This window comes from Mollisia scopiformis, assembly GCF_001500285.1.
Source record: "Mollisia scopiformis unplaced genomic scaffold LY89scaffold_4, whole genome shotgun sequence".
In the NCBI taxonomy this organism is placed as follows: Eukaryota; Fungi; Ascomycota; class Leotiomycetes; order Helotiales; family Mollisiaceae; genus Mollisia; species Mollisia scopiformis.
The window spans coordinates 1386185-1401753 of NW_017263584.1; the positions used below are offsets into that span (position 1 = coordinate 1386185).

At 46.2% G+C, this 15569-nt stretch overlaps 7 protein-coding genes across 7 annotated transcripts; 2 read left to right on the top strand and 5 right to left on the bottom strand.

Moving 5' to 3' along the window:
* Window positions 1-460: 460 nt before the first annotated feature.
* LY89DRAFT_715020 (uncharacterized protein) lies at window positions 461-2034 on the top strand. The gene is made up of 3 exons (XM_018218172.1): window positions 461-946; window positions 1005-1280; window positions 1332-2034. The coding sequence occupies exons 1-3, from the start codon at window positions 788-790 to the stop codon at window positions 1659-1661; spliced, it is 765 nt and encodes a 254-aa protein (XP_018076371.1). The 5' UTR covers window positions 461-787; the 3' UTR covers window positions 1662-2034.
* Window positions 2035-2257: 223 nt separating this feature from the next.
* LY89DRAFT_715021 (uncharacterized protein) lies at window positions 2258-3574 on the top strand. Its single transcript, XM_018218173.1, has 2 exons — window positions 2258-3271; window positions 3325-3574. Exons 1-2 carry the CDS (start codon window positions 2370-2372, stop codon window positions 3335-3337), a joined length of 915 nt encoding a protein of 304 aa, XP_018076372.1. The 5' UTR covers window positions 2258-2369; the 3' UTR covers window positions 3338-3574.
* A 108-nt stretch (window positions 3575-3682) lies between these two features.
* Window positions 3683-4840, bottom strand: LY89DRAFT_638147 (uncharacterized protein). Its single transcript, XM_018211560.1, has one exon. The coding sequence runs from the start codon at window positions 4766-4768 to the stop codon at window positions 3845-3847; it is 924 nt and encodes a 307-aa protein (XP_018076373.1). The 5' UTR covers window positions 4769-4840; the 3' UTR covers window positions 3683-3844.
* A 135-nt stretch (window positions 4841-4975) lies between these two features.
* On the bottom strand, window positions 4976-6736 carry LY89DRAFT_681357 (uncharacterized protein). The gene has a single exon (XM_018214275.1). The coding sequence runs from the start codon at window positions 6514-6516 to the stop codon at window positions 5464-5466; it is 1053 nt and encodes a 350-aa protein (XP_018076374.1). The 5' UTR covers window positions 6517-6736; the 3' UTR covers window positions 4976-5463.
* A 2556-nt stretch (window positions 6737-9292) lies between these two features.
* LY89DRAFT_715024 (uncharacterized protein) lies at window positions 9293-10189 on the bottom strand (the record flags this gene model as incomplete). Its single annotated transcript, XM_018218174.1, has 2 exons — window positions 9293-10134; window positions 10186-10189. 2 exons carry the CDS (start codon window positions 10187-10189, stop codon window positions 9293-9295), a joined length of 846 nt encoding a protein of 281 aa, XP_018076375.1.
* Window positions 10190-11079: 890 nt separating this feature from the next.
* On the bottom strand, window positions 11080-11715 carry LY89DRAFT_665166 (uncharacterized protein; the record flags this gene model as incomplete). The annotated part of the gene is made up of 1 exon (XM_018212825.1): window positions 11080-11715. The coding sequence occupies one exon, from the start codon at window positions 11713-11715 to the stop codon at window positions 11080-11082; it is 636 nt and encodes a 211-aa protein (XP_018076376.1).
* Window positions 11716-14389: 2674 nt separating this feature from the next.
* LY89DRAFT_681359 (uncharacterized protein) lies at window positions 14390-15545 on the bottom strand. The gene is made up of 2 exons (XM_018214276.1): window positions 14963-15545; window positions 14390-14906 (listed from the first exon to the last, which is right to left on the bottom strand). The coding sequence occupies exons 1-2, from the start codon at window positions 15459-15461 to the stop codon at window positions 14695-14697; spliced, it is 711 nt and encodes a 236-aa protein (XP_018076377.1). The 5' UTR covers window positions 15462-15545; the 3' UTR covers window positions 14390-14694.
* Window positions 15546-15569: the final 24 nt, after the last annotated feature.

Below are 15569 nucleotides of genomic sequence, written 5' to 3' on the forward strand. Positions count from 1 at the left end.
AACAGCATTCTGGTCAGGTCATCAAGTACCAACAGCAGACGAAGACACAATCGATACCAGAGCTGAAGAACGACTATCAAGCTTATCACAAAATCAGGACCAAGTGCCAGAGGCCTTTACCCGACTTTGGAAATAAGTGATTGTCTGTCATCCAAAGGGTGATGCAGAGAAAATGCAATAAAGTAGCTTCCCAGGCTGTGCCATACTTGTAGTATTACTTTGTCCTTGACTTCATGCCATCCTCTGGCTTTAAAACCTGTTGTTTACGGGCCGTTGCGGGATTCGGCGCGGTTGCAAAATTTGCTTTGTTGTCATCGTGCTCCTCGACGTCGCGATCGTGTTCAGCTCCAATAAGGTTACCCCTGTCACCTCGAGCCGCTAAGCAAGTCGCCTCCTCACCTCCTCTTTATTTTCAGACTTGCTTTTGATGCGCATACCAACCTCACTTCGCAGATTGGCATATTGTCATCAGTGAATCGCGTTACAGTCTATCTAAAGGTAAGTTCAAGCATCTGCATCCTCCCAGCGACGTTGGACAACGAGCTCTTTTGCACCCGGGCGGCTCAGCTGCAGTACAAGTACCTCGGGCAGATAAGTAAACATTGGGGAATACCCGAACAGTGTTACAATTGGAATCTCGCGCTGATTTTCGATCCCATCTACAGTCTATATCTTTGGAGTGACAATCAATCTAGCGCCTTAAGCTTCCGAGCCGAGGATAAACATCCATCAGCTTGCACGGTCGCGATCTCAGCATTCATCATAACAATACCCAACAACCCGCAAAATGAGCGTCAAATTCGACTCTACAAAGATCACCTCCTCCGGAGTCGCTGCTGCGCCAGGAGGAGTTGACGCGATGAAGGGCCCCGCACACGAGCTGGCAGATGAGGTCGGTGTAGCACTGACGGGAGGGAAAGGAAATGTTGGTCAAGGATACTTGGCAGTATGTGATGAATCCGTATGATAGCTATCACGGACAATTCTGACGAGGTCATATGCAGGCATATCTCAAGCAACTCCAAACCAATCCCCTCCGAACTAAGATGCTCACTTCCGGCACATTGTCTGCATTACAAGAGATCCTTGCTTCATGGATTGCGAAAGACATCAACAAACAAGGTCACTACTTCACAACTCGAGTGCCCAAGATGGCAGCATATGGAGCCTTTATAAGTGCGCCATTGGGGCATGTCTTGATCAGTATCCTTCAGAAATTGTTTGCAGGACGCACGAGTCTGAAGGCCAAGATCCTACAGATTCTCGTAAGCAACTTGGTTGTATGTTGTGATAGCTCATCCTACTTATTGATCCTGCTGACATGAATTCAGGTTGCGCCCATTCAGAACAGTGTCTATCTGATCTCAATGGCCATCATCGCAGGAGCTAAGACGATCCATCAAGTTCATGCTACATGGAAGGCCGGATTTATGCCTGTCATGAAGGTCAGCTGGATCTCTTCGCCGTTGGCCCTTGCCTTCGCACAAAAGTTCCTCCCCGAGCATACCTGGGTGCCATTCTTCAACATCATTGGTTTCTTTATTGGTACATATGTGAACTCAGTCACAAAGAAGAAGCGTCTCGCAGCTCTTCGAAAGAGACACTTTGATGAGAGCAGAAGGCCCGACGAGGGTTATGGTGGACCAGGACCAAAATACTAAATGCACAGCATATTTGGACGGAATATCCGCAAGATACTACAGGTCACTAATGTTGTGGATTCTCGATCTTGACAAGATCCCGCTTATGCAATCTGGATTTGGCGAAATCGGCTGGATATGGATATTCTCTTGGCTGGAGACATGCATATGGTTGTTCATGAGGCTTTGCTTGCTTTATCGCAAATTAACGGATACGGACACCACACACGGAAACTTCGTTCCGAACTTTGTACAATGTCCTTTTTCATTGGATGCGCCGTTTGTTAGATACGAATTGATTGGAGAGAAGCTGGTACCACTACAACACACGTGACCATTGTACGATGATATTGTTACCCTCTGTACGTGTCCAGGATTTCTTGGCACTTTATAGGATACACGTTTTCTCATTGTTACGTTCCAGACGGGAAAGAAAGAGGAGCCAGCTACAGGTCACTCACCAGCGGCACAAGGTACAACACCGTCAAACCAACAATGTTGTAAGTGGCGCTGTCTCATAAACAGCTCAGAGGATGCTAAGTCCTTGTGTAACTCATCCGGAGATCCTTGTGAGCCCCCACAAGATTCAAAGGTTTGCCCCTTGCAAACTCCCCGCACTCGTCATTGTCGACTCACTGCTTTCCCGTGTTCTTGGTGCCGCGTTTTCATGAGCTCGACTCTTTCAATTTCTTTTTCCCCATAATCTCGTAACTTTTCTCTTGAAATAAGATGTCACGAATCCCGTTCGGCGGTCTACCTCTTGGATACGGTCGAATATCATCTCTTCCAGGGCAGGTTCCATATGCCTACCCCCCTCTCTTACCAGCAGGTCAATTGGGCGGTCTCCTTGGCCAACGAGCAGCTCTTGGCGGTCTTGCCCTCCAAAGGGCATACGGTGGAATATCCAACGATCTTGCGCCTCGGCCAGGGGCTTTGACTGCATATCAACGACAAAGTCTCTATCCTGAATGCCTTTGCCGGGATTGTAGCGACTTGCCGCGGCATTCTGAGGACGAATGTGCCTATCTACGACACCGCCTCAAGTATGGCCGACACGAAACATCATGCCACTCTTCAGATCACAACGATCACAGGAGAGGCCTCAACTACAAGTTGAAAGATATTGTTATTCGAGGCAAAGCTTTCTCGGTGAGAGCAAGTTATCTCCAAGATCAAGTCAAATTTGAGAAGGACCTGGTCTCTTTCCTGGATAAGAAGTCTGACGAAGAAGTTCCCATGCGGGTAGTAGATATGTTAGTTGCATTCATTAACAAAGAGGAATACTGCAATTACGATCCGCTCGACGAGGCCACTCTTTGTATTCTTGCGAGTAATGTCGGGGCAAAGTCCGTCGTTGAGCACTCTTTGAATGAAATCAAGAAGCAGGACCGCGAGGTCACTGCTGGAAATGTGGTGGATATCATCATTACCATCATGCTGTCTTCGAATGTGCCCGATAAGTTGAAGGAGTGGCTACAGCAGTATCTGGATGCACCTGGTCGCTGGATAGAGGTTAACACTCTTCCAGATTTCCAAAGGAAGATTTATTTCGAACTCCCGGAGACTTATATGGATCTTGAGAGGATGCTGGGGTACAGGGAGGAGAGGAAGCTAAATAGGGGAAGGATCATGTGAGCCTCATCAGACCACTTCAATGACTTGGCTAATGTCTTTACGCCGGAAGCTCTTCTTCTTAATTGTTGTATTATTGCATTCGTCAATGCCCATACTCCTGCTTGAAGCAGGTCGGAATTCTTGGAGTTTTTGCACCTGGGGTGGATATGCATATGAATTCGGGAGGTGGCTTTTGTCTTGAACTAACTATGAATATGGTAATTATGTGTGTGTTGAAACGGTGTCAGAAATTCGACAACAGATAATGTCATTTACGTAACACAATCTGTCCTTCCAGTTTGACTTACTCCACAATTTAGTACTGAGAGGATTCCACTCTATGTAATCCTACTCTTGTCACATCTTCCAGTGCCTCAAACTTATGTTAGGTCAGAGGTTGATCACATCATTATGATCATTGAAGTGGTCATATTTTTGATACAAATGACACATTGCGTTGGATTTCCAAATATTTCTTCTTTGCTCAAGCCTTGCACTTCCTATGACGCCTTCGCTTCAAGTACATCCCATTCCAATTCCAAAGGTCCTTGTGCCCACCAGCAATATCTCTGATCCTAGACCGTCCAAATCTATCCACTTTGCTTCCACAGCTCCCTCAGACCAGTGATACCAGCGACAGTACCCAGAACTCCAACCCAGAAATCACTCACAAGTCCCTGCTCTAGACTCCAGTGAACTGTCAAAGGTGCCCAAGCCATATTGAGCACCATCTCTCTTCTCCATCTCGCTTTCCACTCCTGCTCACTCTGGCTAATCACTCCATGGTCTACTTCCTTTCCTTTACCCTTGTTCCGTCTCATAGTCCATTCTCTTCCTAACCGCCAGAAGTCTAATCCGACATGCATCACCCAGAACCTTGAGCTCCAAAGCCAAGCCTTTCCTTGCTGTTCCTTACTCCACCCAAGAACACCCTTACTCGACAAATATGCCCCATTTTCTAGGTACTGATATGCAAGGTTCACAATCACTTGTGCAGCCTCTATCCTCTTCGCCGTCCAATCTTTATCTCCTTCCTTTTGCAAATCTAGCAGAACTTTCTTTCCCCATTTCCATATTCCCAATAAGCCCCACAAGCGTGCGAATATGCGGAAATCAGAGATGAGATCGCTCAGAGCTTTCAGCCGCTGACTCGTGATCAGAAGGCGTGAGGGAGGTATTGAAGATGTGTCTATTATGACAGTCGTGTTTGGAGGAAGAGAAATGGCACTTTCGATAAGCTGTCTTGAGAGACGCTGTATGCGAGAGAGACTGAGCCGAGCAAGGACGTTTGAGGTGAGGAGTGATCCATAGCCGAGTGTTAGGAGGAGAGTATCTGTGCCGGAAGGTGTGGAGAGGATCTTTGATAGTTGGGAGATAGTGGCATCGGTTTTCTTGAGGTAGAGGGGTGCCCAAGATTTGAGGGTTTTGATAGAGGGAGGTGATGGTGGGGCAGGTACAGGGATAGCTTTCTCGGGAGAGGTATCAGGAGCTGGAATGGCGGCGATTTCGGACATGATGCTTAAAATCAAAACGAAAAGAGAGTTATCATGGCTGTTAGGAGAGAAGGAGATTAGGAATTTTTACAAGGGATGACAAGAGCTATTTCTCTATCTCTATGGACAGCCGAGGCTGAGCCGAGGCCAAATAATGTGGCCCGTGCGTTTTACAGTAGTAATTCACCGACACCTCGACTTGTGATCCTTAGAAATTACAATCATACCATTTCTATGCTCGCATTTGCCCGCATCTGTCGGTGATTTTGATTGATATTAATGAACTATGGACAAACGAGTGTTTGGTCAGTCTCTTCTTGAATAAAGACGAGGTTAAGCTTCTGAAGTTAGAGTCCTAGCCGGGCTGAGACAATGCTGCAGGATGTGTTAGTCTTTTGATGTATTTCATGTTCACGTTTGCAAAGCGTCAGTTTCTCACTCGGATCTCATGTGGACAATGCTGAAGAAGCTTTTCAATGTTGATACTGAAAGAATGTGATGCAAAGTTCGCCGCATTGATATCTGAGCAGCCCCCACAAAGGAGGGTATAGCTGTGATATCTCAAAACCAATGTTCATAAGGATCGCAGAACAAGTCAACGCCTCCAAAATATCCGGTTAACAGACAGCCTCAAACTAAAAGCCAATTGCTCAAGCCACACACTTATCATACAAGCTTGCACGTCCTTGCTTCGAATCACTCTTTTGACCCCAGCATCACCAGTATCGTTTCACATTGTCGTATAAGACATCCTCACCGCCACACTCAACTGCCGAAGACGAGGCCTGCTCCATATCCAAGTTTGATACCGGTTGTGGCATCACAACCCCTCCTCCAAGAAATCCTGCCCTGCTACCGATCATGGAATATGCAACATAACCTCTATTGTGAAATCCTGTTCCATTACCGGCCATTAGATATGCAGCTTGAGCTTCTTCAGGAACTCCTGTTCCGTTACCAGCCATTGGATATGCAGCATGACCTCCAAGAACTCCTGATCCGTTATCGACTATTGGATATGCAGCTTGATCTCCTTCATAAACTCCTGTTCGGTTACCGACCACTTGATATGCAACATGCTTTGCGGCAGTTGTGCGTGTTGGTGCAGAATAACATCCTCTCAACCGCAAGTTTGGCCTCAAAGTCAATCGAAAAAACCGAGAATCCTTTGTGCACTTCAGATCCCACTTCTCAGCCTTCATGGTGAAGTCTGCTCCTTTTGCAAACCACTGTGCCTGTGAAGCCTCTACCCAGTCATGCGACAAATCATCGGGACAGACGAAGTAACGATGCGAATAGACAGGGCCGAAATCGTGACGGGAAGTGAGGTGAATCGCATATGGGGGGTTTGAGGCCAGAGGGTTGTCCTTGAGGGCTTCCTCAGTGAGGACTGGTGCCGGAGGTGCTTGTTGTTGCGTCGTCGCAAGTGCAGAAACCAGACCAGACTGTTGGAATGGTGGCGTCGGGGCAAACATGGCTCCAGAAACCGGGGAGCGTGAAACAGGAGTGGAATCGAAGGACTGTGGAGTTGAGAGTCTGGAGTCTGGATTGAGAGCACTCATAAGCAGTTGAAGAAGTTCTTGAGCTTGAATGCTGGCTTTCTCTTGACGGTCTGCTTCTTGGTGTTGGCGGATAGCGAAGGCGATGAATGAGCGAAATATCGTCTCATGTAGCTCTCGATTCGGATCATAGTGAAGCTTTCTGCTGGAGGCGGTAACGACTGGAGATGCTGCGCCACAGCAGAATATCGGAGTCGCGACAGCAGACATACTGACGGCTTTTGATAGGAGGATCTATTGCTGGTTTGGTTCCGTCAGGATGTTGTAGGAACGTCGAACAAGACCGAGGATAAGGTCGGAGGTGAAGACCGAGAGTGCAGTTGCGTGGGAAAGTCGGAGATGAAGAACGAGAATGGGTCTGTGGTTCAAGATATAGGCGGTTGTGGGAGTCAAGACCAAACGGACATCTCATTCACCATCTATTGTGGACGATACATGTGTTGGTCTAGCTGCTTCAAGGAATCATGAGGCTAGTCTCCTGTCCATTCAATTTGTACGCAAACACGTGAATTCGCTTACGAGGGGTATCACGTGTTCGGATCCCAACCTTCATCACCTACTCCCCATGTTGAGAAGTTTGCAAGAGCCCCGAGAGTGCGGGAGAATTTAGGCCACGAAATCTCGTGTGGTTAATGAAGACCAGCCTCAAGCATCTATAAGAAAAAGTCGACGAAAATTAACCCGTACGTTTCAGGCTCTTTCAAACTTCTGAACATAGCGAGTAGAAGGCTGTTTTGCTGCTTATGCTCAGGCTGGTACTGTCTACATTGCACCTGTTATACACAGTATGGAAACATTAGGTGTCATGAATTGCACCCCCGCAACTTATGAATGGCATATGCCATTGTAAATGGTGGGCGTTTACGTACGGCACTTCTGGTTTATGAATGGAGTGGCTGTTTATGTATGGCTGGGCCCGCCATGCACGGTCAGCGCCACTGATAGACACCTTGTTCCAGCATCTCTGCAGCACCTCTTCAGTAGCTCAGTATCCTAAGACTCCACCCACTAGAGCAATATAAGACTGCGCGCTACACGCACCTCTGCATCCTTGCCCCTCTGCAGAAACCTTCACCCAGGATAGTAGTTCAATTGAAGTGTCAAGCACAGAGGTGAATGTTGTTAGAAGGCTGAATTGCTTGGAATACTGCAATGTTAAAGTGTTATAATGCTGTAGTGCTAAGGTGCTGTAGTGCGGTGTGCGGTTTCCAACTGGCACCCCGCCATTCATGAGCTCTTGCATTAAATAGACAAGGTTTAGAACAAGTATTTCATTTTAAAATACCTCCCCATATACATAAACACACCGCTGTTCATGAATGGCGGAGTTCACGAACACCGGGTGTTTATGTAGGATCTAGAAAACACCTCGCTCTTTTGTGGCACTCTACAGTGTTGCAATAATTTTGATGTCCGCACATAAGAACGGGCTATCCACTCTATTGCCAGCTCAAATAACTCCAATCTGACACGAGAGTCACACGCGGTCTATTCTTGCAAAAATTGTAAGAAGACGCATCTACAGAGTTCCAAAGTCCTTCCACGGGTGCATTAATTGGACATCTGAGCTCCGTACCACTCATCACTTCCAAGATCTAAAGTGTTATAATGTGCTTTTGGCATTTTTTTTACAGCAAGTGGCGCCGTTTCTCATTAGTGCTGTCGTATTAAGACCGAATAAGAACGCTACTATACCTGCTCTTGAATCATCTCTGAGGTTCTCGGATGCCCATGGTGCAAATCTTGCATTTAACCCCTTCTGGCACTGTGAAGCATTGGACTAATAATTCACCAGAATAAACCACCTCGCCAGAAGCACTTGACTCATTGGACGAATTATTCACTGGGACGAATGATTCACAACGATGAATTGCATCATCGGCGTCTCTTGACTCATGAGACGAATTATTCACCCAGACGAGTTGGAACATTTTGGAAACTCAATTTGTTCAAGTCATTCACTGATTAGCTTGGGATTCCATGGATGCGTGAAGCACAGACAATCATACATGAGCTCAATTCACCAAGTCAAATTAGGCTATTCTAGCATTTCGACCTATTGGAACCATTTCTCAAAAATAAACCAAGTCCTGTTGGATATTCAGATTATTGTCAAAGTCTGGCCACCGATGTGGAAGGCTTCACATCTTTTCGTTGTGTCACGTATTTTCATTCACTTATATTCACTTAACAACTCCTTCATGCTGGGACGCCATGTACTCAATATGGAAGAAGGTACAATCCGTTCCGTTGCATTACGCTTAATATTCACTTGAAAATGCTGTTTGAACCACGAATGATTATTCAACATCAAAATTCGTGTGTTTGAGGGTGGATTACAAGTCTTGCCCGGCTACACGTAGTATAATCAGGTGATATGAAAGTACTTTGTCTCCCCATGTAGGCTGACAGTTCCTGGCCATGTCTTTACCCCTTTCCGGCAGTCTTGAGCACTCTAAACTGTTTGCTTGTTTAAAAGAAAACAGCACGTAGAAACACCAGTTTCGAGGCCGCTGCTCTCAACGAACGTTGTGTTGCCAAAATTGCTCTCCCTTTGAGATGAATTCAGGTATCAAAATACAGGATGATTTGATATCCAGAAACTTCTTGTATTAGAACAGATCAAAATTATTAGATAATCAAAGCTCGAGTCACCGGACAAGTTTTTTAGTAGATGTCTTTCTTTGGTATCGAGATTATGGAACCTCTCGAATGCACAAAAGATTATCAATCATACTTGTAATCATGCTAGTATTCGATGATTGACTGTATGAAATTCGCTCTGAGTGCTAGAAACGGTCTGCATCAAGAATAAACCCATATACAAGTGAGCAAAATCACAACCCCTGAGTATCCTTGAAATTTCCCTAAAATATAAGTATCGCCTGCCTGCGTCTTATTTATTAACATAATCTCTTCTCTTGGAAATCTTCCCATGTGTCCTTCTACTCCCCGTCTCCTAAGTTTCTCCCATATGTCGCCTTCTTCAATTTCCTCGTCTATCGAAGAAGAACATTCGCATTCCAGCCAAGCAATATCTGACTTCAAAGTCCAATTTCTCCTCCATTGCCTTCTTCTTTTCTTGCTCTGTAGCACGATACAAACGCCAGCTCTCTCTTAACTCCTGATCTTTGTCCTGGATAGTAGCCTTCTTGATGATCTCCTGTATTTGATCCTTCCGGCCGTAGCTGAGCTTTCTGATCATGAATCTTCGCTTCTCGAGAGAAAGTCGGCTTGGGGAGAGAACTGGTCGAGAATCGCCATATCCTTCGGTTGTGATGGCACTTGGCGACAAAACGGGCGTAGCTAGGATATCTAGCAGTTCAGAAGACTTGTCATCGACAATTAGACGGTCTTGGCGGCCGAGTTGATAAGTTTGGCGGTGAACGGGGCAGGTGAATCTGTCTTTGGTAGTCGTCTCGTCCCATTCGCTCGTCTCGAGCAGGTAGGTGTAGAGGATCGAATCGATTTCTTGGTACTCGCTGACGCTCTCTAGGTTGGCAAAGTAACGAGTCTGCTTCTTAAGGGTATTTGGATTGGCATGCTTGGAGGTGGGAGTAACGGCAATCACGTGCACCCAATCAGCCCCAATCGATCTAACCGAGCCGTCGAAAAGGGGGCAACCAGACTGTTCTTGGACGAAGTCATGGAATCCATCTTGTTTGAGAGTTTGAGAATGAATTGGACAGCAGAAGATAGGCTCTGTGGTCGAGGTCGAGGAAGTTGGAGGTAGATCAAGGTCGTCGAAGCTTGTGGTTGCCGACTCGAATCTGAATCTCGATCTGGAGGATGGGGAGGCTGGGGCGGACTGGGTTTCTTGAGGTCGAACTAGAAGAGCGTTAGAATAGTCTTAAGAAGATATCGAGATACTATTCTTACCCATTGTGATTGTTTTCGAGAGGCTTGAAGATTCTTGTTATTGTGGCTCCTTGGTATTGTGGTTGTAGGTATTGTCGTTTGGAGAAGATCGATCTATCAGGAATATTCATCTTAGCGAGAGCCATTGAGAAGGTGTTGTCTCGAAAGTGATATTGTCGGAGGGGTTTCGTTTCCTGCAGTCATATGGATGTTCGTGGAGTGTTTTTGGTTCGCGAGTGAGAGGCTTCTCCGTGCATCCACAACCTTCACCCCAAGCTTACCCCAAGACAAGTTTCATTCCAAAGATTTATTCTAGAGAATCAATTAGAAAAGATTTTTTGATCTGCGATATGTTACCGGTTTTGAGGTTTGTGCTGGCAAACGTTGCTGTCACCTGTAGGCAAAATAACCTCACTTCGGCAAAGGGGTATATAAATTTAAATAAACATTTTTGCTATCGCCAACTGGCATACGACAAGAGTAAGTCAACTAGCTCACTGTAATGTCGTTACTAACATCAAAATAGTTCAGCACTTCCAGCACTAAAAACTAAAAATGATTTTCAAAAGGAGAATCGACAGGGTGTTTAAAAAGAAGTGCTCATTCTCGCCATGAGTAGCAAGATCTGTATTTCGGAGCGGGCAGCCCTTCTCTTTCCGGCGATGCAGCATTCGACAATCGTATACGGAAACCTATTAGATTAGGTTTGTATCGACCACCTCACATTTCAAAGTGGGCTGGGAGAGAGTTTTGCTACTCAAAATCATTTTTTTGGTGGTTTGATGTTGATTCACTTGTCATTTCAGCTGCACACACGTATAAAAAAATCCTTGCTCCTTCAGCCTTCATCAGACAAAATCATCGCAGTTAGTTCCGAGTCACAAAATACACTACTGGACCTCTGTTCCATCCTATCTAAGCCTCATCCTCCTTGACAAACGTGTCATCTGTGCTAGCTTCTGAAGCTGTATCGGTACACGCCTTCTTATGCATTCCACTCTGATAGTTCGAAACGCTCTCTTTCCTGAAATGAGCTTCAGTAGCATTTCTCTTCTTTCCGTCTTTCTTCCCCATTTGTTCAAAATTATGTGCCAATGCATCCATATCGCTGACATCATTTTTCAGTGGCAGACAATCCCAGTCCGGACGCTGCAGCCTCCAGACATTATATTGGTGGAATTGACGGCATGGTAAGCAATGGTGATCGGAGGTTGCGTCTCTGGAGAAGCCCGATTGCCAATGTGTCCATCTCGCGTCATCTACCTCGTACCATAAATCATCACCGTTGTCATGACAGAATTGGCTCAATCCCACATAAGCTCGACGGTGTCCCTTTTTAGAAAGATCTTTTCTGACCTCAATGATAATTCGCGGCATTCTCTGTGGACGACCAGGGAATTCAGCCATCACTTCACCGCTGTGGCCAGACCAGAAGAATTTGTGGAGTTGGGCCACTGCGACTGCTTCTTGTTTGTACTTGTCAGGAAGATACATTTCGCGAAGAGATGCTTTGCAGCAATACCAAGTATCATTAGTACCCCCAGGTGCCATTATTCTATAGTTTGAAACGGAACGATAATTGTTCAGTGTAAGTGATGAGAGCGAGTTGATGATGAGAGTGCAATGTGTCGGAGGGGAAGCAGACATGTAAGACTTTATACATCTCTTCTCTCGAGTGCATATGCTAGATAATTGTCAGACAATATTGTGTATACAAGATGATGGCATCAATATTGCTCATCTCCTAAGTCTGTTCCTTTGTGACTGTCGCCATATTCATGCATTGTCATCGAGAACTATTTGCCATGCTGTTGTTGACATCTTCAAAACGATCCTTGAAGGTGAAGTACCAGACTTTGAGTGAATCTGACGGATCTAAGCGAAGGCAAACACTCTGAGTACAAGACTTAGCAGGATTTCGTGTAATGAAAGCTCACTTCAAACTTTGACACATGAGCTTTGCTAAGAGGATTGAAAACACCATTGCATGACACAGGATTCATACAGCCAGTGATTGAGCCGATGTCCACTGGGAAAATGACGAAGTGTAAGTCTTGACGTAGTCGAAACCAGCAGAAAAGCCTCTTGTGTCGTTATATTGTGAGTCTAGATTTATATAAAGCTAGTACCTTCCTCACCTGGCACTCTTGAAGAGACCTGGCTGGCATATCGAAGTCACGTTATTACACCCTTTGTTGTTTTTGAGGTTATTTTGAAACTTTCGCTTATTAGGACTCGCTTAAATAGGAGAAGTTCAACATTGTTGTCTCCACTGCGAAAGGTTGTACTGACGGAGGAGCATGAGCCTCTTGAGCGACTTGGATAATATATATATTCATGTGACTGTATAGAGGGGGTTTTGGGAGCCGCATCTTAAGTCTTGGTGTGGTGACATTGACAATCGCTCTCCATGAAGAGATTTTCGCCAGCCCATTTGGAATTCAAATTTGCTTCAGACTCGACCGTTCGCTGAGCGTCTCAATGTAGTGCTTTCTTCCTCTTCCATAACCACTGATAAATTGGGCATGATCTACTCTGAGATTCAGTCAAGAACGCCTTGTTTACCTTTCTTTCGTTCCCCAAAATGGTGTCCCAATGGCACTTCTGTTGTATTTGTTGTCGAAAATCATTTCCCCGGGCAACTTCCCATGAACCACGAACCGCTCTCTTCTTCCATTGAAAACCTCAATATACCCTAGAACCTTTTTTTTTGCTGCACCTTCTGAACACACGGTCCCACATCCTTCCTCCCATCCATCCCATCACCCACAACATGCTCCCCAGCCATCCCCGCCAATCTCTCCATGAAAACATCATGAAAACCAGAAACCGACTCCCCGCCGGGCACGCCTCTCCCTTATTTAATGAACGTGGCCTCAAACGCATCCGGAACCCATGATCCAGATCCGCGTCTTTTGAGTTGATGATGATGTTTTTTGGCCAGTTCGAGGGTAGCGGATATAACATGTGAAGCAGCCGTTTTTGCGGCATCGGCTCCAGCGGCTATTGGAGGTTTTCGTGATGGGTGTTGGGAGGATAGGGGTTGAGAGACTTCGGAGCGAAGTCTAAGACGAAATGCACGATGTTTGGGAACAGAATTGTGTGTAGGACTTGGATTATACGGATGGAGATTAACGGGGCTGATTCGCTGGGTTTGATGATTATTGGATTGCCTGGTCTTTTAGTATTCCTGGTGCTGGGGCGTCACTATGTGGTTTCTGAGGGTGAAATAGTACTTTGCTATCTTACGAAGTCTGGCTCGAAAACCAGACAATCAGCTGTTTTGTTGCATATCTCAATTTGCTAAAAAGATTTCCACGGGATGCTATTTCTTGAAAGCTAGGTTCCAGGACAGACAATGAGTTATTTTTGTTGCACATCGCAAGTTCCTAACGGGATTCCTGCGGGGATAAAAGATTTTGTCACCTCCCGAAAGTTGGGTTGAAGGACAAATATTAAGCCGTTTTGTTGCATGTCGCGTTTTGCTGGAGGGATTTCTGTGGGGACCAAAAACTTTGCCATCTCCCGAAAGCTAGCTCGAAGGACAGACAATCAAGGCACCTCGCACTTTGTGATTAGCATTTGCAACTGCGGTTCCTCCAAGAAAAGAAATGTCACCCAAACTCTCCCTATGAACTTGCACATAACTCCCCTGATCTCAAACAGATCTCACGATGGACCTCCCCATCAATCCCACGGAATACATAAGAATCTCTACCGTGAAGCAAACACGCATCAAGGAACGGTTTCCCGTTCTCCAAGCACGGCATCTAGGCTAATTCCTCAGAACATCAGCTATTCTCATGAGGAATGTGCCTCGGTCAAGTGGCCAGACCCAATGGTAGAGTTGCTCAGTGGCGAAGATCGCGGATATCATGATTGAGGTGGAGGCGCTCGACATTGTGGTGAGCGGGATTGAAGGTTATAGGTATTTTGGAAGGGGATGTAAATATCTAAAATGCAGGTTGATTTTGTGGGGATGGGGAAGTGCTACTTGCTGTCCTACGGAATGAAGAAAAAAAAAACACGTGGGAGACAGAGTGTATGTGTGTATGGATGCAGTATGTATGTAGATGCGAGATAATTGAATAGTAGCAGAATTGAACAGAGATTGCTTGAATCTATGGTCCGGAATAGCCAAGGTTATACTTGGACATATACAAGGTCTGGATTAATGGTTTCCCGTATGATCGTGTGATGAAAGAATATGACTATGACTTCAGGTGGCTTAGACACAATTATATGACTAGCTAAGTTTGCCAGGTACAAAATCTGGTGATTCGATGTTCTCATTACGAACAGTGCTGTACGTATCGAGAGCTCCACATACTCGACAAGATTGTTCTGTTTGTACACCCAGGGATTTTACTTGGTGAGGTAAGTACGATATTTACAGCCCTTCAGACCTCAGCTCAATGTCATTCTGGCCCTCTATTGCTTATTATTCCGCGATATTGGTCGAGATGGTTTGGGCTAACATTGAACGAACATCCCACTTCATTCGAAAGCAAGTCGGTAGATGATCCCCCATCACGAGGCAACACCGACATCCTCTCTCCACCCAATAGGAACCAACGCCGCAGCAACATTCCCAATCCCCCTCTCCGTAGCCAGCAAATTATACTGCGCAGCCGCATTCCTCGTATCCTGGATATCGACTCGAATGCCGAGACTATTAATATACTGCCTAACCCGCGGACTAATCGGCCTCATATCCTTCCCCAACCCTAGGATCAAAAGATCTACTCCCTACCAGTCAATACTTCATTTCTCTCTCTCATATCTCGGGAAAACATACCAGGCTTCGGCCAAACCAACTCCAACACCCCCCAAGCCTCCTCCCCCACATCCCACTGCCCCTTCCCATTAACCAACTTCAAGCTCCCCTCCCCTCCCGCCGCCACTGCTTCCCACGGCCTCCAACTAAACGCCTCCCCAGCAATAAGCAGCACGCCCGTGCCACCCGTGATCTTGACCCCGCTATCAAGATGAAATCCATCCCAGAGACAAGCATCGATACTCGTGCTCGGAATCGGCGTATTGCCCAGCACGTTCAGGGCACCGAAATCGGTCTGCGTGTCTTCCGTCGAGGCGGGGCCGCGGTCGCGAGTTTGTGGTTTGGGGGAGGCGGTTAGGAAGGAGGTTGAGGAGAGGTTTCGGGGTGTGGAGGGGAGTTTTGGGGGGTGAGGAGCTCGGCGGGTGAGGTGGGAGATGCAGCGAGGTTGCGTTGGTGGGGAGAGGAGGAAGTTGGAGAGTTCGCGGATTGTTGGGCGGGAGATTGGACGTATCGAGGGCATTTTGGGTTGTGCTTGGGATGTGAAAGGTTGTGTTGGTGTTGGGGTGTGGTTTGGATTTTTTTTGGATTCTCTGACGTTGATATTTCCTCGTTTGGAGCTTTGCTACCC

Bases quoted from the DNA above. Each gene is read 5' to 3' on its own strand.
- LY89DRAFT_715020 (XM_018218172.1), top strand. From the start codon at position 788: ATGAGCGTCAAATTCGACTCTACAAAGATCACCTCCTCCGGAGTCGCT. The intron at 947-1,004 runs GTATGTGATGAA...GGTCATATGCAG, and splicing joins TTGGTCAAGGATACTTGGCA to GCATATCTCAAGCAACTCCA. The intron at 1,281-1,331 runs GTATGTTGTGAT...ACATGAATTCAG, and splicing joins TTCTCGTAAGCAACTTGGTT to GTTGCGCCCATTCAGAACAG.
- LY89DRAFT_715021 (XM_018218173.1), top strand. From the start codon at position 2,370: ATGTCACGAATCCCGTTCGGCGGTCTACCTCTTGGATACGGTCGAATA.
- LY89DRAFT_638147 (XM_018211560.1), bottom strand. From the start codon at position 4,768: ATGTCCGAAATCGCCGCCATTCCAGCTCCTGATACCTCTCCCGAGAAA.
- LY89DRAFT_681357 (XM_018214275.1), bottom strand. From the start codon at position 6,516: ATGTCTGCTGTCGCGACTCCGATATTCTGCTGTGGCGCAGCATCTCCA.
- LY89DRAFT_681359 (XM_018214276.1), bottom strand. From the start codon at position 15,461: ATGCCCTCGATACGTCCAATCTCCCGCCCAACAATCCGCGAACTCTCC. The intron at 14,907-14,962 runs GTATGTTTTCCC...GGTAGGGAGTAG, and splicing joins GTTGGTTTGGCCGAAGCCTG to ATCTTTTGATCCTAGGGTTG.